The 23,735-nt window shown below is 45.8% G+C and overlaps 2 protein-coding genes across 7 annotated transcripts in view; one reads left to right on the top strand and one right to left on the bottom strand.

Moving 5' to 3' along the window:
• The window catches only part of IFRD2 (interferon related developmental regulator 2), a 30,151-nt gene extending 23,556 nt beyond the window's left edge, over positions 1-6,595 (top strand). For all 3 annotated transcript variants that reach the window (XM_077325979.1, XM_077325980.1, XM_077325978.1), the window contains 5 exons: positions 92-197; positions 1,109-1,243; positions 1,789-1,917; positions 2,157-2,252; positions 4,236-6,595. In XM_077325979.1, the coding sequence (XP_077182094.1) occupies positions 92-197; positions 1,109-1,243; positions 1,789-1,917; positions 2,157-2,252; positions 4,236-4,316 (547 nt within the window). In that variant the 3' untranslated portion in view covers positions 4,317-6,595. The remainder of the gene's footprint in view (positions 1-91; positions 198-1,108; positions 1,244-1,788; positions 1,918-2,156; positions 2,253-4,235) is intronic.
• Positions 6,596-6,793: 198 nt separating this feature from the next.
• Positions 6,794-22,570, bottom strand: LSMEM2 (leucine rich single-pass membrane protein 2). 4 transcript variants are annotated; one of them, XM_077325981.1, is made up of 4 exons: positions 21,703-22,570; positions 10,945-11,099; positions 10,240-10,482; positions 6,794-7,353 (listed from the first exon to the last, which is right to left on the bottom strand). In XM_077325981.1, the coding sequence occupies exons 1-4, from the start codon at positions 21,870-21,872 to the stop codon at positions 7,220-7,222; spliced, it is 702 nt and encodes a 233-aa protein (XP_077182096.1). In that variant the 5' UTR covers positions 21,873-22,570; the 3' UTR covers positions 6,794-7,219. The 4 variants fall into 4 exon arrangements, with proteins under 4 accessions (XP_077182096.1, XP_077182097.1, XP_077182098.1 ...); XM_077325982.1 differs by having other exon boundaries at positions 21,672-21,864; XM_077325983.1 differs by having other exon boundaries at positions 10,945-11,061; positions 21,703-21,864.
• Positions 22,571-23,735: the final 1,165 nt, after the last annotated feature.

Here is a 23,735-nt window from a genome sequence, read left to right as displayed (position 1 = left end):
CTGGCTTGGGAGTGAGAGAAGGATGAATTCCCAAAGTAACTTCCCTGTAGGCCAACAGGTGCTTCCTTGCTTTGTGTCTCTTCCTCTGCAGTCACTTACCTACGTTGCCTCTGATGTTGTCCAGTGATAACGTCAACCTTCGGATTGTGTCGGGTGAAACGATTGCGCTACTCTTTGAGCTGGCCCGTGACATAGAGGTAAGTTCAATCCTCTTTCTGATTCAGATGCAAATAATCAGACTCCTCCTCTTTTATTATGAACCACAGGCTGCTGTCAGTAAGCAAGAATAAGCCAAGACAGAAGTGACAGCACTAGTCCAGTGGGATCCTGTCTTCTCTACTTCAGTTGTTGTAGTCTGACATGGCTTAGCTTGTAGTCACACAATCCTCTGAGTCTCAGAAGACTCAGCAAGTAGTAGAGCTCCACCTTGCCCCACCGTCTAAATTTGAACTGATGCTTTTGTACTGCATAGAGGAACAAGTGCATTTTCAACCATAGTGAATTGAAAACGGTCAAGGGAGTGAGGATTTTTGTGTTGTTGGAAATCCCTGTAGCCCTGTAGCCTTGAGGCTGGTCAAAGAGAACTGTGTCTTAGTCACATTAGGTGAATGTGGACCCCATCCAAGGACCTGGGTTGGGGGTCCCACTGTGTACCACCATGAGCTTTCTAAAGCAGGGGTCCCCAACCCCCGGTCTGCGGCCCGGTACTGGGCCGCAAAGGCCATTATACCGGTCCGCCAGCAGCTGCGCCTGCCTCCCCCCCTGCAGCGAGGGGGGGAAGAGGCCGGCGCGGCAGCTACGCAAACGCGGATGCGCGGCAACTCTGCGCATGCATGTTAGCGCCACCTGGTGGCCAAAACGCGCATGCGCAGCAATTGGGCATGTGCGTTTATGAGCAACTGCAGCAGCCGGGCCGCTGGCTCTCCCCCACCCCCGGAGGCAGTCCCCGACTAGAAGAAGGTTGGGGACCGCTTTTCTAAAGGAAACGTGGAGTAAGAGACACAAGAAGTGAAGCTTGGAAAGAGTTGCATTGCTTGTGTCATTTTGGTTTGGCCTCACACTGTGAGTTGCAGCTTCTAGCTGTCATCCCATCTCCTTTTTGCCACAGGATTTTTTCTATGATGAAACGGACCTGCTCTGCACAAAGCTGAAAGCCCTGGCCACCGACAGCAACAAGTACCGAGCCAAGACAGACCGGCGGAAGCAGCGCTCCATCTTTCGGGATGTGCTGCATTACATTGAGGTGCCTTGCCTGGTTCTGGCCACCGTGATGTAGCTCTGCAGAGCGCTCCATTTAGAGTCCTCAAAATTGGACTCAGGTCTGCTTTGAACCCTCCTGCTCCCTTGATCCCACATTTGTGAAGGGAAGGAGGTGATAGTGCATTGCTGAGCACTTATTCCTATTTCAATGCATGACTCTAGTATCGCTTCTCAGATTCCATGGGCCAGATCTGTCATTCAGAATACCCTGGCTGAAATTCAGAGGACTGGGCTAATTGCATGAAGGGCAGAGGGGAATCATATTAATGGAGGCATTCCCTTAGGGGCTGGTGCTTTGCAGCTGCATTGCAGCTGACTGCTTGGCAGATCAGTTCACCCTAGGTATTTCTGTGGAATTGGCTTATCCTGCAGTGCAGTTTGAAAGTCCCTGGAGTGGCTAACTTTACCAAAGATTTGGTGGTACATCACTGGGCTGAGTTGTCTCATCCACCAAGTGGGAAGAACTGTTGGGGCTTTTGTTCGGTTGTTCTCCATCAAGTCTCTGAATGCACTTCTCCCTTGTGACAGAATGGGGAGTGTCATGAGGAGACCATCAAGTTTGGACTGGAGTGCATGTATGTGGACAGCTGGGCAAGGAGAAGAACATACAATGCCTTCAAAGAAGCTCTTGGCTCAGGGGTCCGGCACCACCTGCAGGTAAAAGCCTTTCTACTGAGAACTCTATTTTTACAATTTTGGTGAGGAAAGGGATTTTGTTGGGGGTGGCAGACTTCAGAAGAGGAGGCAGCTGGCCTTCAAGAAAATGCATTGGCACACAGAACACTGCAGGCTAGAGCTCTGAGTCCGACCTTAATTGCATGTGTGGTGTCTCTGGGAACGTGTTTCTTTCTTGACTCCAAAATCCTACCCAGTGACTGTTGCCATTTCATCCTCAGAACAATGAGTTGCTGCGCGAGATATTTGAACTGGGCCCCCCACTTGTGCTAGACGCTGCAGCCATCAAAGCCAGCAAAATCTCACGCTTTGAGAAGGTAGGTCAGTGATGCTGCTGTGGTTTCTGCTGCCCTTGGCTTTCTTGCTTGCTTTGTTCAGGCTCTTGTTTTGCAATGAACTCTGAGGTTTCCCTTCTGTAAGGGCTTGCCATAGGTGCCTGACAGGGCCACTGGAAAATGTGCCTGTATATTCTCTGGGCCCTCTAACAGGAATGTGATGTGGGATGGCCAAGGCCAAAAGGAATGAGATTCAAGTCTGTGAGATGGGGGGAGATGGCCCATGAAAGCCAGGCAGGGGTGGCTCTTTCCTTCCTGTCCCCTATTGAAACAGAAATTGCTAGACTAGAAGGACCTTTGGTCTGACGCAGCAAGGCTCCCTGTGAGGTCAAGGATGAAATTATCCATGGTCTTGAGGCAGTTTTTGCCATAAGCATATACTTGTTTTTCTTTCCCTTTTGGCCTAGTGGATTAGATCCTGTCAGTGTCCTCCTAGGTCAGGGATCTCCAGTGTAGTGGCTGCCTACGTCTTCCCTAGCACCCCTCAAGCATTTTAGAAAGTGGGGGCGGCCAGTTGAGGGTTTTGTCTAGCAGGGCTTCTGACTGATCCCCACCAGCATCTGTACAACTGGCCATTGGAGACTGGATTGGCTGTGCAGATTTTTTAAAAATATTGCTTTTGCAAAAGCTTCCACCAAAGTGCAAGGACTTTCAATGCATAATAATAATGATGATAATTATGATAGTTTATTATTAATAATATTGAATATTAATAATGTTGTTCTTATAGCTCACCATTCCCAGTTGGCTCAGGGTGGGTAACAACAGGCATTTACATGCAGTGAAGTTATATTAATAACAGCTGATAATTTAACTTTCCAAAATAAATCTTATATTATGTTATGTTATGTTATATTATATTATATTATATTATATTATATTATATTATATTATATTATATTATATTATATTATATTATATTATATTATATTATATTATTAACTTATTAGGCCACCTCTGTTAGGGTTGTGAAGGGGGAGCTTCATTTCTGCTGTACAGTTAGTTTATGGTGTGTTTTGAGGAGGGAGGCCAATTGTTTCTTCAGTGGTAATTTCCTGGCCTCAACCAGAGGCCTGGTGGAATAGCTCTGTCTTGCATGCCCTCCGGAACTGTTGGAAGTTCCGGGGGGGGGCCTGATCTCATCAGGGGGAGCATTCCACCAAATTGGGGCCAAGTCTGAAAAAGTCCGGCTGTGATTGAGGCCAGTCCTATCTCTGGGGATCCTGAGCATGTGTTGGTCACTGGATCTTAGTGCTCTTGGGGGGGGGGGGTAGCGGAAGAGGCATTCCTGTAGGTATAAAGGTCCCAGACTGTTAAGGTCTTTAAAAGTTGGCACCAAAATCTTGAACCTGATCCGGTTTCTAATCTGGAGCCAATGGAATTGGAGAGCAGTGGTGTGATGTGGGCTCTCCATTGAGTCTCAGTAAGGACGTGCTCCCATGTTCTGGATCAGCTGGAGTTTCTGAATCAGCCTCAAGGACAATCCTGTGTAGAGTGAGTTACAGAAGTCTAGTCTGGAGGTGACCATTGCATGGATTGTGATGGCCAGGTTGGGTGCCAGTAGGTTCGGTGCAAGCTGTCTTGCCTGCTGAAGGTGGTGGCATGTTTGGCAAGTGACCTTTGTGATCTGGGCCTCCATGGATAGGGGGCATCCAGAATTATACCCAGGCTCTTGACAGAGAGTGTAGGTGATAGGCAAACTGCATCTAGCGGTTGGAGCTGCATCATTTCTCCTTCAGCATACCAGCCAAGCATGCCTGAAGGTAAGCTGTAGCAGCTGTTTGGTGGCTGGCTCTGGCTCTTAAGGCAGAAGTTTTGGGGCTGTATGTACCACACTGTGTCAGAATTCCCAAAGTGTGTGCAGGCTCAAAAAGGTTTGGGATCTTTGTCCTTGAGTTTCCCTAATCCGACTCCTTTATGGTGGTTGTTGTTGTTGATGATCTCTTCTTTTTCCATCCCCATCAGCATCTGTACAACTCAGCTGCTTTCAAGGCCAGGACAAAAGCAAGGAGCCGTGTTCGAGATAAGCGAGCGGACGTCCTTTGAGGGGGTGCTGCCTCCTCCTTTTGCCTTCCGTCAAGCCAATGAACTACAGACCCAGACCACTGTGAACACGAGGGGTGGGGGTGCCTGAGGCAAGGGACTCAATGCCTCAACTCGTTCAAAACCAGGGTTGTGCCATCCCCCTTCTCTTCCCCCACCACATTTGGGGGTGGGGGTGGGGGGCTTTTATATATGTGTACAGAATACTATTTAAATGTCGTGGATGTTTGAATACTGGTGGAATGGCAGTGGGCAGGTGCCATTTTTATTTTTTTAACCAAAAATCTAAGCGAGGTTGGGTGGTGAGACTTATTCCCCTCGTTGCTTTTTTAGCCAGTGATCATTTTAGCCGCCTTTCCCTGTCTCCATTGCTGAACACATTGTACAGCTGCTGTTGGCAGCACAAATAGGAATCCGTGATTGCTTTCCATCATCCTGTCTTGTTCCCTCATCCTGACTACACTGATCAGCTCAATGCAGATGGTGGGTTTCAGGGAAAGAACATAGGTCACAGTGTCCCAGGTGGAGTCAGTAAAGGAACTGGCTTGAGGATGGGTGCCTTGGTGTCTCCCCCCCAGAATTGAAGGTGTATTGTCTTGGGTTGGATGAAATGTAAATTAGAAATCAGTGTATTTGATTGAAGGCTGGGTCTGACAACCGTGTGAAAGGGGGGGGGGTATTCTCTGCTTGTGCAATTACTGATTTTTTATTGCTTTTTCTTTTTCTGATTTCCTTGTCCATTGCTGTCTGCAGATGAGTTCTCCTGCTTTTTAGCATTTGACTTCTCATTTGCATATGCCTTTTTAAAGCATCCCTGCAAAACTCCTCTTCCCCAACCCGGAGAAGCCGTCCCATGTGGCAGAGATGTTCCCTGGAACTGACACGAAAGAAACCAGTGTTGAAAGCTCATGGTGCTTTGCCTGCTTAGTAGCTCTTTATCAGTGCCAAGGAAACTCCACGTGGATTTGCTTGATGCGTAATTCACTTTACTTCAGTTACTCAGTGGGAAAAGCAAGGAGCTGTGCAGGGGACCTGATGCCCCATTTTTTGACACCTAGAACTGCTGATTTGACCTTTGAGGGATTGCCCGTCCTGCACGCTTTCAAGCTGGAGCAACTTCAGCCCTGTCTTACATGTGGAACTTCTTTTAAGGAGCCAAATTCTGTGCCACATGCTGTTTCTGCAGCAGTTGCATATAACTGCAGAATGTGGATGAGAACCGATAAATGAACCAGTGGAAGATTTTATGCAGCATGGTTGTTGCTTACCATTGTGCATGCTCTATGTTCTGGGCTTTACTTACTTGGCTTCTTTGTGTTTATATCATCCAAAGTTAGTTAAGGTGCAAAGTGTGTAAGCCTTCAAGCTACACAGAAGCCTCTAAAAAAGACAACACATTTTTAGCCACATGTAACTAGGCTGTTCTAGGTTCCATCTAATGTCAAGGTACTGTTATGAGCCATGCCTGCAGGGGTGGCCAGATTGTGGCTCTCCAGATGTCCATGGACTACAGTTCCCATGAGCCCCTGCCACCATGCTCATGGCAGGGGCTCATGGGAATTGTAATCCATGGACATCTGGAGAGCCACAGTTTGACCACTCCTGCCTTAGAGCATCAGAGCAGGGAATCTCTTTATTTGCAGAAAGCAATTGTTCATATTCTGTATTATGCCCCATATTCTGTATTATGCACCATCTAGGCTCCAATTATAGTTCTCACTTTATTATTATGTTTAAAAGTCTGCCTAGGCTTTGACAATGAAGGAAAAAGCTTGGAAGCATAAGGTATTTTTTCTGCTGAACTTTGCAAAAACCAGTAGGAGTTTTAGGATCAAATGAGACAATGATCCAAGTATACTTCTTCATCTGTCCTGTGTTTACAGGGAAGAGTCAGAGTGTATGGAGGATGGGAACAAAATCTGGCCCCTTTCTCTCTATGCTCCATTACTTAACTTAGCTTGGTCCAACCCCAGTGCCAGCAGTGAGCCAGGCTGGGGGAAAGAAATCCTGAAAGTGATGGTCCCCCCCCCCCTCACTCCATACTCTCCAGTCTTGATTAAAATACACTATTTAGCCCCCTGTTCACACCTGTACAAGAAGAAACATGGATTCTCCTTTTGCCATGTCTACTTTAAACCTTAGAAGTTAAAGACTGGGATTTCTGTACTGTACGTATACCATTCAGATCATCCACATATTCTCTGTTAAGCTGCAGTATTACCCCCCTCCCCCATCAGCCACCACTGGTTGGAGAGAGAAAAATAAATCTGTGGAAATGGCAACATTTGCGTTTGGCACAAATTGAAATTAAGGTGTGCCTGTGTGTTTACTTGGGGAATGGTTTAACAGAGTCAAGATGTTCTAATTGCAAAGTTTTTAATGTTGAAAACTATTGTTCCTCCTTTTAATATTATGATGCTCCTCAAGTACTTCTTTGTCCAGATTTTTTGAGGAAGTGAGCAGCATTCAATAATCAAAAAATAGTTGATCTGGCTTTAATTTCACTTTACTTGTTGTTTATCAGACAACTGTCCAAACGTGTCCTACAAGTAAGATCATAGCGGTGGGCATAAAGTAGAACATATTGGAGTAACTATGGTGCTAGCAGCATTTTTAAAATACGTTGTGTGAGATTTTTAAAAACAAGTTTGAGAAAGACTGCTCATAAGAATCACCATTAAGTCTCAGTACCATTTCTTCCCCTCGGATCTGTCTTCTTCGGACAGCTTCAAGTCAGTAGCCACTGATACCTGGGGGATATGGAACTCTCCACACCAGGGCTTCTAGAGAACTCTTGTTTTCCAGCTCCAGTCAAGTCTGTCTAAAATGTCAAGCAGTGAGTTGTTTTTCCCTCTTCGATAGGACTTGGGACCAAGCTTCCCACGGAGAAGGTAGAGGCGATTGACTCAGGTTTGAACTGCAGGCTCACTAGCATTTAGCTGGCTCCATAGCTGTAGGCTCATGGCCCTCATTTGCCGGATGGTCGCCTCCTGGGACTCCAGCCATCGGGCAAGCACACGGAGTGACTCACTCTGTAATACTTTGGGGGAGAGAAGAAGAAATTCATTGACACTCTGGCTTCGTTATACAGCCTCTGACCTGCACTTCTTCCTTTAAATGAGCACATTTCACTTTGCTATAGGCCAGAGACTTGAAGTTTTGTATTTCAGGCAATAGAATATAGGGAGCGAAGTGAAATGCTGTTCACATATCTCTTGCTGGAGCCCTTCAATTGATGTAGTACAAAACCAAAAGTTGCCTGTGTAAATAGTCTCATGAGTGCATGCCTGAGGGGGTTAGTACTTGTATAGTTAGTCGGTTAACTGTTATTTTAGCCCTCACTATGGAGCATTGCAATTTACTGGCTGCACAAAGCTCCAGGCCTATTAGGACACATAATCTGTTACTGCAGAAGTCATGCATCTTTCCAGACCTATTGAAGTACTAGTGTGACAAGAGGGAACATGAATCTAATCACAGAAGAGAAAGAACCTTGCTTTTGCTAAAAAGGAAACATCACTGCCACTAAGTGACCTTATCTTGCTGTCTCAGTGTGCATACAAAGGAAGGCAAAAAGTGTGGCCCCTGTGTTCTCTGCTTGAGTACTACCAGCAAATTGTCCCAAAAAACAGAAAACAAACGGTGGAGCTAGGGAACTTGCCAGGTACAGAAAGGGGAACTTTTTCTAAAATGTTGGAAGAATACCAAGGATTGGAGAAAAGATTTTAAAGTTATTTAAGATCTCCTCCCCAGTTCTCGCAGAAGTGAGGCCTGGTCCTCCACAAACATCACAGCAGACCACCAACCAATGCTCTTATGACTCAGAGGGAGGGAAACTGCCATAAAAGGGACAATATCGAGACAGCACACAGACACAATTGTCCAGGAAAGGGTAATGGCAGTGTTTTCTTTGACCCTAACAAATCTCTTGAGCAGCTAATTGAAACTGATTGACTCTTAAAGGACCCCTCTCTCCCAGCAATCAAGATCCTCTCCTGGAATGTTGCTGGTGGGGAAAGTAAGGTGAATGATCCAGATTTCATGTGTGTTTATCAAAGGATTTGATGTGGCTTTATTACAGGACACATGGTCACATTATGGAATTAGCTTAGAGGGATATGAATCCCATTCTGTATTAGTTTATAAGTACAAGTACAAGGGGCGCTACAGAGCAGGATTAACCCCCTTATGCTCCCAACAGGCAAGCATAGAACTCACTGCTCTGTTTGTAATCCCATTGCTCAGGCCTTCTTACTAAAATTCATAGAATCATAGAGTTGGAAGGGGCCATACAGGCCATCTAGTCCAACCCCCTGCTCAACGCAGGATCAGTCCTAAGTATCCTAAAGCATCCAAGAAAAGTATGTATCCAACCTTTGCTTGAAGACTGCCAGTGAGGGGGAGCTCACCACCTCCTTAGGCAGCCTAATTTTCCATCGTAGCTTTAATAATAATTAATGCTTATTTCCCTCCTTGCTTGGACCAGCAAAACTTGCACTTCCACTGGAGCCACTTCACAATATTTGTTGAGGAGCTTGAAGCAAAATCCCCCTTGATTGAAATACTGCTTGCAGGAGATTTCAATGCAAGGATAGGCAAAGATGGCTCTGCACTTTCAAGAGCATTGGGCTTGGACCCAGAAGAACCCCTACCCAATTGTCTTTTTGATACAAGGCATTCCAAAGACTCTCATATAAATAATGCCGGAATCTCATTGGCCAAATTTTGCATACGTTTCGACAGATTGATACTAAATGGCACATTCCCCCAAGATTATCCTGGGGAATTCACATTTGCCTCTGGGAGAGGTAGCAGTGTGATGGACTATATATTGTTTTCCCCTGCTTTGAAAGACCAATTAGAGATATTTTGTATTGAAGACTGCACTGATAGCGATCACCTCCCACTGATATTGACCATCAAGACGTCTTCTCCCCTAAGGTCATCACCAGTTATGGGCTCTGAAAATGTCCAAGGTACCCTATCTAAGATCCCGTGGTCACAAAGCACTGCTGGAAAGATCAAACATCTATTTACTGCCAGTACTCTAACAGCATTTAACTCCATACCCAACATCAATGATAATCCTTCTGAGGTTATAAAAAATTACAATAATATAATCACTCGCATTCATCAGCTATTTAGCCCCCAATCAAACTCACAGGAAATAACCCAAAGAAGAACCCTAAATCCCTGGTTTGATTATGAATGCTGCAAATTAAAATCTCAAATCTGTGACATTTATCGTGATTATAGGGAATCCAGTGCTAAGCTTATGCCTGCAGAATATTTCTATTTGAAAAATCAATTACCGTATTTGACGGCGTATAAGACGACTGGGCGTATAAGACGACCCCCCAACATTTCCACTCAAAATATAGAGTTTGTTACATTGCATTACAGTACTATGGGCCACTATGGGCAGCTATGTCTATCCCAACTGAAGTGCACCCGGCTTATAGGACGACCCCCCCACTTGGAGGCATGTTTTTCAGGGGGGGGGAGTAGTCTTATACGCCAGCAAATACTGTATATCAACTAACATAGAAAAAGCAAAGTGATTATATTAAAAAACAATGGGAACAACTTGTGCAGGCTACAATTACCAACAATACAAGACAATTCTGGGTCTTAGTTTCAGGAGCTTTTCATGAGAAATCTTTAACTTGCCTAAAGGTGACAGCAAAGCTGGGGCCACTTTGCAGCCATTCTGCACCATGATGGTTCCTCAGATTCCTATCCCCAAAGCTTCCTCTTTCATACTGTTACCCACTTATATCTATCTCGCATACTGTATTCAAGATGGCTGAGGTGGTAAAGTCTTTAGGGTCCACAGAGCCCTCCTTCCTTCGCTCGTCCCATTTCCTAGTGGTGGGCCCTGAGCCTGGTCCCAACACAGAGTCTTTGTGATTAACCCCAAACATACCACTCAGGTAGACGGCCAATGTGGCTAGAGCGAGGCTGGCCACTACGAGCACTCCAAAGAGAGCAAGGAAGCCTGTCGGGCAGCAGGTGGGGCCGAAACAGGGGCAGCAGGTGCAAGCAGGGATGAAGTGGACTGTCTGGACCGGTGGCAGGAAGGATGCGTCATCTTCATGAGGCAGGCTGAAATGCTTGGAGAAGGTGCCATGAGGAGTCTGAGGGGTGGTGGGTGGGGATTGGCTGCTACCTGAGGAGGAAAGGCGAGAGAACAAGGAGTTCAGGTCAGAGCTGTTGGAGGGAACTAGGGGGCCCATGGAACGGGGCAACTGATGTGATTTGTGTTCATATTTATCTTAACAGCATTAATATCCTGTCTTTCTGTCCTCACAAGGGTCAGCAAAGTGGCTAACATAGGAAACGTATAGTAAAATCACATTTTTAAATAATCAAAAACAAAAAATGAACAACTGTACTACATCATTAAAATTAACATGATGTTTAGATTGGGGGGGGGGTGTCACATGAAGGAGCCAGGGGAGTTTTTCGCAGTCCTGACTGAAGTGAAACTACCATTGTTCCTGCCCCACCCCCACCTGGGGTCACCATAGCCACAGGGTTATCTTTTCATGGTTACGAAGCATTACTGATCAAGTAAAGCAAACGTCCCTGTGGGAACTCCTGGAGACTAAGGATCCAGTTACTTATGTACCTTCTGGGTTCTTGGCATGGTCATGTCTGGTGGACGCACAGTGCAGGTCACTAATAGACTCCACTGCATGCAAGTTGATTTCTGCCATGTCATTTCTGCTGAGTTCAAAAGGAGTCCCTGTTGAAGGAGGGAAGCAGTAGTATTCACCATGGTGTCTGCACAGGGAAATGTAGGAGGGTAGAGATGAGATGCCCCCGTTTTCACTCGGTCCTCAATCGTGTCTGGGAGTTTTTGTTGAAGGAGTGTGCAAATCCCATCCCTCTTAGGCTGTGCTGAGGCTATATTTCTCTGCATCATTACAGTCCCCTTTTTGAGACCAACTGTACATAAATGGAATGTCAGCCTTCCTCTTTGTTCCCCTTCTCAGTCTTGTTGCTAAGAGCATGATTTAGCCCCTGCACTCCTGCTATTTTCCTATGCTTAGCCTATCCTAAACCACGTTCTTGTTGGTGTTTATCAAATTCCCTGGAACTGCAGGGGATGTGTGCCAAAGAAGAATGGAAATGAAATTCACTGCGGATTTATCAGGACACTCTGGAGTGTTAAAAAATGCATTTTAGTGTCAAGTAGCCTCTAGTTGCTATTTTAGTATTCTCCAGCCTCTCAAGCCACTCTAGTTGGAGACTTGCAACCTCTAAATCAGGGGTAGTCAAACTTCAGCCCTCCAGATGTCCATGGACTACAATTCCTATGAGCCCCTGCCTGCAAACACTGGCAGGGGCTCATGGGAATTGTAGTCCATGGACATCTGGAGGGCTGCAGTTTGACTACCCCTGCTCTAAATAATCTTGAGATAATTCAAGAGCTTGGAATACAAAAGAGGGCTGGTCGAATGGAATAATCCAAACTAGAAAAATTCGACCAATTGGCTGGTACAAAAATGTAATCTTTTTGTTATAATTGTTCCAATTTATTCTGTAGGTATTGCCTTCATATCTATGATGTACAAACATAAACCAAAACGAGTGCCGGATAAACACAATTTTTTCTTTTTATAAAGCCTGTTTTCAAAGTTGTTTTCTTCCTCAGTGGTTTTTATCATATAAGTAGTCCCTCAGGCTCAGTGTTTCATGGAGGTTTCTTTGCTGCTCTGTGGCTGCGAAAACCACCACTTGGGGGGAAGCACCAATTTCTGTGATGGGCCCCGGGCTCTGTTTATTCCCACACTGCCCTTCTGAAGTGATATCATCCTGGAAAGTCCATAGCATGTGCTCCATGAGCAACTGTATCCCTGTAGAGCAAGAATGTTTTTTTTATCTTAGTTCCTGTTAAGCAAGGCATCAAGTTCCATTGGACAAATGGTCACTCCCACATGGCTGATTCTGCCATTCATGCCTTGCAGTATTTATTGATTGATTTGCTGATTTGGTTTGACTTATAGCTCACCACCCATAGCAAGCCATCTCATGGCAGGTTACATAGTAAAACCTCCACATAAAATCCCCATTTAAAATCCCCATTAAAAAACCCATTAAAACTGTCCTCTGTTCAGTTTCTGGCGGCAACTAGCACCCTCTTCCCCCAACCTGTGCAGGTACCACTTGGTGTGCCGAGGATTTTTAAGCCATCAGCCACCACATAGAGCTTGATTCTCCTTTATCTGCCTGCCCGTGCTTCTTGCCCTCAGTGGCCCATGCAGCTCACTCCTCCTTCAATATCTATCCTCAAAGTTGTGTCAGACAATGTTTGGAACACCAATTTTCTCCAGTTATTTCAACAAATGATTCAATTATGTGTTTTTTAGTTCAGGGCTTAGAAGAGAGATTCTGGCACAGTTCTATAAGGAGGTTTACTCCCTCTCTGATCTTAACCAATAGATCTACTTAAATAAAATCCTTTCTGCATCTCTACTATGTTGACAACCCCTTTGTTAATAAGCGATGTTTCCCTCAGAGCCGGATGCATGAGCGGCCACTCATTAACACGAGAAGCCCCAATCAGTGGCAATCTGGGACCATGCAGGGGCTTGCACTGCCTATTTTAAGATTACAGCAGTTATATTCTGGTCAGGATGTGAACTGCTCATTAGGGGGGGAATTAGAGGGAACATTGTACATAAGGGTGCTGCTTGCTTCAGTAGTGCATTTCAGATATTACAATCTGTTTTGCCAGACACTGTCAGCATAATTCATGCTGCAATGTGCCAGGCTAAACAATAGAAACTGTCCAGTAATTGACTCATAAAGGAAATGCCTCTTTCTCGCCTTCGATTGAATTATTTCTTCGTAAAAGAGGGAAGAGCATGAATTTGGGGTTGCTTACCTGTACCCCCCCCCCCCAAGAGCAGGCAGCAATTCTGATCACTACAAGTAGCTTGAGCTGGGCTCCTGCACATGGCAGCAGGCACAGTTTGGTCCTCTAATTTGGATGAACAGAGAACTTCAAGAGGAACTACGAAAGAAAATGGAAATGTTCAGGAAATGGAGGGAAGGACAGAGCACTAAAGAAGAGTACCTACAGGTTACTAGGCACTGTAGATCAATCATCAGAAAGGCCAAAGCTGAGAGTGAGCTAAGATTGGCCAGGGAAGCCCACTGTAACAAGAAAAGATGTTTCAGTTATGTGAGGAGCAAACGTAAAGTAAAGGAGGCAATAGGCCCACTGTTGGGTGCAGATGGACAAATTCTAACGGAGGATGCAGAGAAAGCAGAAAGGCTCAGCGCCTGTTTTACATCTGTTTTTTCCCACAGGTCAAAGGGTTTAGGCACATCTAGAGATGGCAGTAGCCAAGGGATAGTGTCTGGGTGGCAGGTTGACATGGACAGAGAGGTTGTCGAGAGGAATTTAGCTGCACTGGATGAGTTCAAATCCCCTGGGCCGGATGAAATGCACCCGAGAGCGCTCAAACAACTTTCCAAAGAACTTGCACAGCCCTTGTCCATCATCTTCGGGACCTCTTTAAGGACTGGAGATGTCCCGGAGGGCTGGAAGAGAGCAAATGTTATTCCGATCTTCAAAAAAGGGAGGAAGGATGACCCGGGAAACTGCAGACCAGTGAGTCTGACCTCTGTTGTGGGGAAGATAATGGAGCAGATATTAAAGGGAGCAATCTGCAAACATCTGGAGGACAATTTGGTGATCCAAGGAAGTCAGCATAGATTTGTCTCCAACAGGCCCTGTCAGACCAACCTGGTTTCCTTTTTTGACCAAGTAACAGGTTTGCTGGATCGTGGAAATTCGGTTGATGTCGTTTACTTGGATTTTAGTAAAGCTTTTGATTAGGTTCCCCATAATGCTCTGATGGATAAATTGAAGGACTGCAATCTGGATTTTCAGATAGTTAAGTGGATAGGGAATTGGTTAGAGAACCACACTCAAAGAGTTGTTGTCAATGGTGTTCCATCAGACTGGAGAGAGGTGAGTATCGGGGTACCTCAGGGCCCGGTGTTCGGTCCAGTACTTTTTTAACATATTTATTAATGATCTAGATGAGGGGGTAGAGGGACTACTCATCAAGTTTGCAGATGACACCAAATTGGGAGGACTGGCAAATACTCCTGAAGATGGAGACAGAGTTCAACGAGATCTGAACACAATGGAAAAAATGGGCAAATGAGAACAAGATGCAATTTAATAAAGTTAAGTGTAAAGTTCTGCATCTGGGTCAGAAAAATGAAAAGCAGGAGACGACTGAAGATGGTGCTGTAACAGTTGGGCTTCTGTCCGGCTCTTAAGCCATGCTGAGGGTCAGGAGCAACCACACCTGGCAGACCTGAGCAGATACGCAAATCTCGCTCGCCGGTCGCCCCAGGAACCGGGAATGGCATCCTGAGGGTCCTACAGATCCGTAGAGAGGGAGGGAGACCAAGCTCTCTGGATCCAAACCGCGGCATGTGCTCAAGGTCATGATGGCGCCCTTGTCGTAAATAACTTTCTAAGCCTGAAACGACCAGCTGACCCTACATTCTTCCCAGATCATCTTTTACCAGACTGACAGGAGCCGAAGTCTACAACAGTAAAGACTGTGAGTTTTCTGGCTTTTCCTTTTCTTTCCCCACAAGCTCTCCCCCCCCCCTCCTCAACCAATTTACAAGTTAATTCTTTCGTTGAGTGAGAGGCTCCCAGCTAATTATACCCACTAACCAAACAAAGAGAGAGCTTAAAGAAAAGAGAGACTTTAAAGTTTTGTTGGAGAGAGTTCAGTGGGGGAAGCTGACTTGATACGGAGATCGAAAAACTGATAATTTTGGATTGCTCGTGCTCCCGCGAGACCTCACGAAACTTTCTGTTTATAGTTTGTGACTGCCTAGAACTATGGAAAAATTAAGTAAGGCACAGCTTTTCCATTTGTTATGTGAAGGGAACTCAAAGATACTGAAAGCAGTCAATAAGGTGGAAAAGGAAATCCGAAAGACTAAGAAAGAGCTTTTAGACAGAACCGACGGTCTGGAAAAAACAGCTGATGAAAACACAACTCAGCCAACAATACTTCAAACGAGAATTCAATGTCTGGAAGTTAATCAACTGGAGGGAGAGAGAGCTAGGGATGTAAAAATCCAAAGCACCTTGGAAGAACTTGGGAAAACAGATTTAAGGAAGGAAAGCACCGAAAACCTGGAAGTCTATTTAGAGCAGGAAGTGATTTGGATCAACAAAATAAAAAGAGTCTATTCAAAGGCGACAGCACGCAGGAAGCTATCAGGAGATATCTCTGTGCGACCAGAGGAAGAGATCCAGATTGATAAAGTATACAGAGCCTACTTAAAGGCGACTGCAAGCAAGAATCAAGCAAGAGACTTCTTTGGCCCTGACAGAAGGACAACTAGAAATACTCTATGTAGGAATCATCAGGCGTTACTATGGAAAAAAACACAATTTCATTTTCTGCGACCACCTGAAGGATGTGATGAACAGTGGAGCATTCTCCTGGTTTCCTGTGGGAAAGACAGCAGCAGTAACTTTTAGGTCAGGACCAAAATATGAAGGGAACTGACTTTATATCATCTAAGACAATAATAGAATATATTCTTATAATAGATTATACTCTTATATGTATCAACAATTACTCTGCTAAGAAAGATGGTAATAACTTCTAGATCAGGATCAATATGTGATGGGAACTGAATATGTATGTCAAAATGTATGCTAAAAGAGGATAGCAAACTATACTTCATATGTATTAACAAGACAGCAGCAGTAACTCTTAGGTCAGGGCCAATTTATGAAGGGGACTGACCTTATATCACTTAAGATAATAATAGAATATATTCTTATAACAGATCATACTCTCATATGTATTAACAATCATTTTGCTAAGAAAGATGGTAAAAACTTCTAGATTAGGATTAATATGTGATGGGAACTGAATATGTATGTTAAAAGAGGATGGCAAACCATATCAGCTGGTCGCTTTTTTCTCTTTACTTTTCTGTAAATGCTTCATATAATAATAAATAATAAAATTATAAAAATAAAGAAAAATGAAAAGCATGCCTTCTGGACGGGGGATACGCTTCTAGGTAACACTGTGTGAACGAGATCTTGGGGTACTTGTGGATTGTAAACTAAACATGAGCAGGCAGTGTGATGCAGCGGTAAAAAAGGCAAATGCCATTTTGGGCTGTATCAACAGAGGCATCACATCAAAATCACAAGATGTCATAGTCCCATTGTATATAGCACTGGTCAGACCACACCTGGAGTTCTGTGTGCAGTTCTGGAGGCCTCACTTCAAGAAGGACGTAGATAAAATTGAAAGGGTACAAAGGAGAGCGACAAGGATGATTTGGGGCCAAGGGCCCAAGCCCTATGAATATAGGTTGAGGGACCTGGGAATGTTCAGCCTGGAGAAAAGGAGGTTGGGAGGGGACATGATAGCCCTCTTTAAGTATTTGAAAGGTTGTCACTTGGAGGAGGGCAGGATGCTGTTCCCATTGGCTGCAGAGGAAAGGACACGCAGTAATGGGTTTAAACTACAAGTACAACGATATAGGCTAGATATCAGGAAAACAATTTTCACAGTCAGAGTAGTTCAGCAGTGGAATAGGCTGCCTAAGGAGATGGTGAGCTCCCCCTCACCGGCAGTCTTCAAGCAAAGGTTGGATACCCACTTTTCTTAGATGCTTTAGGATGCTTTGGGCTGATCCTGCGTTGGGCAGGGGGTTGGACTAGATGCCTGTATGGCCTCTTCCAACTCTATGATTCTATGATTCTAATCCTCTTCTTCCAGGCACTGGCTTGGGGAAGCAATAAGAACACCATTCTTCTAGCTAGCAAAAGACACCAGGGAGCAATCTTCCACCGCTGTCCCAAGGGAGAAAGGCAGGCAAGCCACTGGCAGCAGTTGCTCTAGCGGATTAGTCATGATGCTGCTTCCTCACTTTGCCGGCTCCCTCTGGGAGGCTGCAGCTGCTCCTAACTGCCATTGCCACAGGCAAGGAAGGCAACCTGCTGCAAGCAGGGGAAGGAAGAGGAGAAGCCATGCTGGAATGTGCTCAGAGGGAGAGAGGGAGGTCCAATCCTGTCTTTGCGGCTGCTGCTGTGTGTGGGAGGGCCCCAGAAGATGTGCAACAGTGCTGCTGACCCCTGGTGCAGTTCCTGGCAAAGTTGTAGTTGGTAATGTGACCCAGCATGAACAGTACCTCACTTCTTCCCCATGTTGTGAGGTCAAGCCCCTCCGAGATTCCTTGGGTGGACAACACAACCAGTGTTTTGATCCTGAGGCCATCTGTTATTACCAGTCCCCTGAAACAGCTGAAACACCCTGGCTTTGATGCCTCAGATTCTGCCATGTAAGAGAATAGGCTAGTATTACCCTTCCACCCCCACATTTAAGCTGCTTAGCTGCTGCCCAGTCACCCAGGGACAGAACCTTCAGAGGGGACAGAATCCAGAGCTGCATCCCACAGAAGCCCTCTTGCCTTATAGGTCTGCAGTCCTCTTCTCAGATGACGCCCAATGCAGGGGCTCATTTGTCAAGCTTCTAAACGGAGATCAATGTTGCTTTAATGGCATTGAGGCCATTTCTTTTTTTCTGAATCCATTTAGCTTTTTGCTATCCCATCTTGATAACTGCTTTAATAGCAACACAGCAGCAAAAATCTAACAGGTAAAGCTTTCTTTATCTCTCTCTTAGAGAGAAACAGAATAAAATCAGAGTCCAGTAGCACCTTTAAGACCAACAAAGATTTATTCAGGGCATGAGCTTTTGAGTGCAAGCACTCTTCTTAAAGTCTTAAAGGTGCTACTGGACTCTGATTTTATTGTGCTACTTCAGACCAACAGGGCTACCCTTTTGAATCTATTCTTAGAGATACAGAAATGGTAGAAGCTTCACCTCCTGGAGTTCTGCCTGTCTGATGCAGCTATTAAAGGGACAAGCATCCTGCTGGGTGGCATAAAAAGCAAGCAACCCTATCCCTTCAGTAGGAATCTTTTGCTAATTAAGCACTACCAACTATATCGTGGATCAACATTCCAGGCTTTGGGGATCATATTTTTCAAGGACATAAAGGACATAGACTTCATAGTTCCATTTTGAGGACCAATCAGAAGGCAATTACACAGGGCTGTGTGAAAAACATAATCAACAGAGGGAATGATTGTGGGGGAAGCTACATCTGAATCTCTGCTTTCTGTGCGCCTGTTAAAAGCACAGGAATAGCTACTTTGGAGATTACTGAAGAGGCAAACCTTTATCTGGGCTGTGCCACTTCAAGATAGAGGCTCACATGATTGAATGCTCCCCTTCCCAGTCCTGCACACACACAAAAACAAATGTGAAGGAGAAGGATAGGCTAGAAAAGCTCTTCTCTTTGACATCTGGTACTTCTATGTGACCCACACACACACTGAAGTGATGCTTTCTATACTTGCAAATCACCTCAGGGAGAAGTAGGCCCAATGACAACTAACATCCACTGAACTGTGCAGAAAAATTCTAGGATCTAGCAAATTCTCCTTTTCATAAGCGGACCAGATGGTCCCACTTTTGGAGGGACATCTAGGGGTACCTGGCAAATTGTACTTATGTTGAAATTACAAAATATATATTGCAATACTATTTTTGTGTTCTATGTGTCCTATGAAACTTTTTATTGCTCCATATAGACCAAATTTTTAATCAAGACCCCCCCCCCCTCAATGGTGTCCCGCTTTACCAATATTAAAATCTGGACACCTGGGAAAGTTTTAAAAATTATCCATTTGCTTTTAAAAATGTAATTAACATATTAGTCAATGTTAAAATGCTCCTCTCAGCACCCGTAAACTTAATGTAGCTGAGAGAGACATGGAAGTTTTCTGGGTGGCCCTGGATCAGTCATTATCTTAGCCTAACCTAACACAAAGGGTTGTTGTGAAAATAAAATTAAGCAGAGCAACTTTGGGTCCCCATGGGTGTGGAAGGTGAGGTATAAACAAATTAAATAAATACATATGGTTAATGTGACTGTCCAAACATTGGCCACTTCATTAAATGTATATGGTTATGTTATACTAGGATCATGATTCAAAGACTTTTAATCACATTCTTAACTGTGAAGTTGACTCATGTACCCAGGCAGACATCCTGGCTTGACCCTGGAACTGCCCTCACCATAATGTAGGCTGGAATCATAGAATCATAGAATCATAGAGTTGGAAGGGGCCATACAGGCCATCTAGTCCAACCCCCTGCTCAACGCAGGATTAGCCCTAAGCATCCTAAAGCATCCAAGAAAAGTGTGTATCCAACCTTTGCTTGAAGACTTCCAGTGAGGGGGAGCTCACCACCTCCTTAGGCAGCCTATTCCACTGCTGAACTACTCTGACTGTGAAAAACTTTTTCCTGATATCTAGCCTATATCGTTGTACTTGAAGTTTAAACCCATTACTGCGTGTCCTCTCCTCTGCAGCCAGCAGAAACAGCATCCTGCCCTCCTCCAAGTGACAACCTTTCAAATACTTAAAGAGGGCTATCATGTCCCCTCTCAACCTCCTTTTCTCCAGGCTGAACATTCCCAAGTCCCTCAACCTATCTTCATAGGGCTTGGTCCCTTGGCCCCAGATCATCTTCGTCGCTCTCCTCTGTACCCTTTCAATTTTATCTACGTCCTTCTTGAAGTGAGGCCTCCAGAACTGCACACAGTACTCCAGGTGTGGTCTGACCAGTGCCGTATACAATGGGACTATGACATCTTGTGATTTTGATGTGATGCCTCTGTTGATACAGCCCAAAATGGCATTTGCCTTTTTTACCGCTGCATCACACTGCCTGCATCACACTGGAATACCAGCTACGTCTCCATGGGAGAAGCAGAAGAAAGCTCAAAAGTAATGAGACCAGAATTTGAATGCCTGCCTGCAAACACGATCCCGTTTTACCAAACTAACTATGGTTAAAATAAGCCATGGTTTCTCATTTTGTCTAAACCAAACTAATTATTCAGACATTTTAATCCTAATGTGACACTGCATAAGACAAACAGGTCAAGAAATATCACTGTTAACTGTGACTCTGCAGCAACTGTGAAATTCAGGGCACAATGCAAATGGCCCTTGGGACTTCTGTTAAGCAGTCTTACAATTCTGTGCCCAAACAATTCTGTATTCAACTGCTCCCCACGCCTTGAAAACACCTTTTCTTGTGAAATATAATATTGCCATGATTGTTTTGAAAGGACTAGTTTTTTAGCCCAATAGGATATACATACTATAATATTAAGCTCTGCAGGTAGGACTGATGTGTCTGGTGCAGAAGCCTCCTGCTGTGTCTTCAGCGACATTGTTTGTGAACCATTGTCATCCCCACCTCTCCCTTACATGTTTCGTATAGAAGAAGAGTTGGTTCTTATATGCCGCTTTTCCCTACCCAAAGGAGTCTCAAAGCGGCTTACAGTCGCCTTCCCTTTCCTCTCCCCACAACATACGCCCTGTGAGGCGGGTGAGGCTGAGAGAGCCCTGATATTACTGCTCTGTCAGAACAGTTTTATCAGTGCCATGGCGAGCCCAAGGTCACCCAGCTGGTTGCATGTGGGGGAGTGCAGAATCGAACCCGGCTCGCCAGATTAGAAGTCCGCATTCCTAACCACTACACCAAATTGGCTCTCTGGTCAAAGCCCAAAACTGGCTCTTTAATCAAAGCCCAAAACATTCTACGGCAAAGTTGTCTCCCATCCTGGCTACAGCACTAGATAACTCCACTCACCCATCTTGCCTGATATAGGGCAAAATTGGAATCCTGCTGGCCACAGGTATATGGAAGTGTGGAAGCCAATAGACCCAGGGAGTGCTTGAATGCAGAACCCTGTTCTTGGACTCTGGTGACCATGAGGCAGGCACATCCGGCATGCATTCATCAGCTGGAGAGAAGTTGGCTTGACTCAACCATAGTATGAATCAACCACTGTGGTGTTCATTAAATGTAATTAAGATAGATCCACACCTTGTTCATGTCCTGTCTCTTAACTCTCATTCTTTTTAACCTGTCCAACTTCAGCAAGTCTTCCCTAAGCTCTGTTTTGCTCTGTGCCAACTAGAGCTGCCAGCATGTTTACCTGTCATTCCCCCCATCCCGTGTTGAGCAAAAGCATCTTTGTCCCCATCAAGCTATCTTCGTCATAGCTATGCTGACCATCCTGCCACATGATCACTATTTGAGGTGCCCATCACAGCAGGGAAGCACCTACCACTAGCCTGTCAAAAGAGAGAATCTTTGTACTCAAGATCTCATGGAGGTGCAACGGATCTACTAGCAGCACTCCCTTTCTCCACCATGAATAAGCCTTGCACGTCTCCCCTTAATGTACCTTTGCAATCCTGTCCCCAAACAGATGGTACCTTTTCCAGTCTCGCTGGGCATCACTATATCCAGGCTCTTCTTCCAGTGGCTTTTCCAGAGTCAACACAAGAAAAAAATGGGTGTGGAAAGATGCGATGAGGGGCCTATGCAGACACCTCCCCTCAGGGGAACTGATGAGAAAGTAAACATAGGTTTCTGCCTGCCACATCAGCTGCTTGGGCTGAGAATAGGAAATGAGGGGAGTCCAGTGGAGAGCTATAAATAGGGAACGAATAGAAGAGCCAGAGGAGATACTTCATGAGCTATATTGGGTGTGAGTGCTGGAGCACAGAAGACACAAAATGAAGAATGGATACATGCCACACGGCTGCTATGGGGAGGGGCTGCTACTGGGAGGGGAACAGGGCCTTCCTCCTTTGACTGGTGATGGTAAGCCACAGCCCTGGCACCTGGGAGGCAACATCCCTGTATTGCATGGGGCGAGGAAATCATTGGCCTAGATTGCTGAAAACCCTTCAGCTAGCCCTGGGAAAGTGTGATGTCCTTTATGGTGCCACAGCAGCAGAAGCTGAGGTCCTTTCTCCAATACCTGACAGTTTTTAAACAGATGTTGTTGTGACAGAAATGAATCCCAGGACACTGTCCAGCTGCAGCATTTTGCACCAGCAGATGTCTAAACACTCTTCAATGGCAGTCTACCCAATCACTCCACTGACTCCCCCACCATGGAGAGGAAATGGGCTATCCCCTGTTCTGGATGGGGTTGCAATCCCCTCATAGGGTTGTAGTTTGGTGCTCCTAGGCCCAGGCTTCCTATTGGATAGTCAGGGGGCCATAGTGGCCAGGGTGCCTTTCAGCAGTTTCCGTTGGTGAGAACCTGTGACTGTGGTACTTGCCGGTTGGAACCATCTAGACTAATTTACTGCAATGCACTCTGGGTGAGGCCACCTTTGAAAAGAGACCAGAAGCTACAGTTGGTACAGAATGCTGTGATCAGAGCGTTGACCAGAGTGGGTCATAGGGACTATATCACCCCAATCAGGTTCCATCGATACTGGCTCCCACTTTGTTTCCAGGCTCCATCCAGGGTGCTCGTGTTGACCTTTAAAGCCCTGTACAACCCTGGGACCAGCATACCTCAAGGATCTGTAATTACTATAATCATCACATCATGTTTGCCCTTATGTATTACATTTCACATCTTTAAACAGCCCGTGGCGCCACGGGCGCCACGGACTATATAATTCGTTAAGCCCCCTAGAGGTGGGCTTTGTCCGTGATGAGGAAGGGTCCGGGTTGGACCCTTCCTCACGACAGACAATCGGAGGGACCAATCGGCAGGCGCGAAGCGCCTGCCGATTGGTCCCTCCGATTCCCAGGCTGAGCAACTGCGAGCCACGCGCAGCGCGGCTCGCAGTTGCTCCCGGACTGACCCGGCGAGAGGCGCAAAGTGCCTCTCGCCGCATCAGACCGCCGCCCGAAGGAACCCCCAGCAGTCGCGCGAAGCGCGCCTGCTGGGGGTTCCCTCCCTGCCGGTCTGACGCTGCGGGAGGCGCGAAGCGCCTCGCGCAGCGTCAGACCGCCGCCCGAGGCAACCCCCAGCAGTCGCGCGAAGCGCGCCTGCTGGGGGTTCCCTCCCTGCCGGTCTGACGCCTTCTCCCCTTTCAAAACCCCTTTTTATAAAGGGGCTTTGAAACTAGTTCAAGGAATAATTATGGATAAAAAAGTAAATGTTGACTATATGTGTGTGTGTGTGTAGAGCCTCTTGTGGCGCAGAGTGGTAAGGCAGCAGAAATGCTGTCTGAAGCTGTCTGCCCATGAGGCTGGGAGTTTGATCCCAGCAGCCGGCTCAAGGTCGACTCAGCCTTCCATCCTTCCGAGGTCGGTAAAATGAGTACCCAGCTTGCTGGGGGGTAAACGGTAATGACTGGGGAAGGCACTGGCAAACCACCCTGTATTGAGTCTGCCATGAAAACGCTGGAGGGCGTCACCCCAAGGGTCAGACATGACTCGGCGCTTGCACAGGGGATACCTTTACCTTTTATGTGTATGTGTATGTATGTGTATATAT

Source organism: Paroedura picta, chromosome 3 (genome assembly GCF_049243985.1).
Source record: "Paroedura picta isolate Pp20150507F chromosome 3, Ppicta_v3.0, whole genome shotgun sequence".
In the NCBI taxonomy this organism is placed as follows: Eukaryota; Metazoa; Chordata; class Lepidosauria; order Squamata; family Gekkonidae; genus Paroedura; species Paroedura picta.
The sequence above is the reverse complement of the archived record's forward strand: the minus strand, read 5'-3'. Positions and strand labels throughout refer to the sequence as shown.

What these genes read in the sequence shown, in the direction of transcription:
- LSMEM2 (XM_077325981.1), bottom strand. Translation starts at nt 21,872, where the DNA reads ATGTGGCAGGCAGAAACCTATGTTTACTTTCTCATCAGTTCCCCTGAG. An exon ending in CCATGCCAAGAACCCAGAAG is followed by an intron (nt 10,483 to 10,944) that starts GTACATAAGTAA and finishes TTTCCTCCTCAG; the next exon opens with GTAGCAGCCAATCCCCACCC. An exon ending in ATTGGCCGTCTACCTGAGTG is followed by an intron (nt 7,354 to 10,239) that starts GTATGTTTGGGG and finishes TCTCCCCCAAAG; the next exon opens with TATTACAGAGTGAGTCACTC.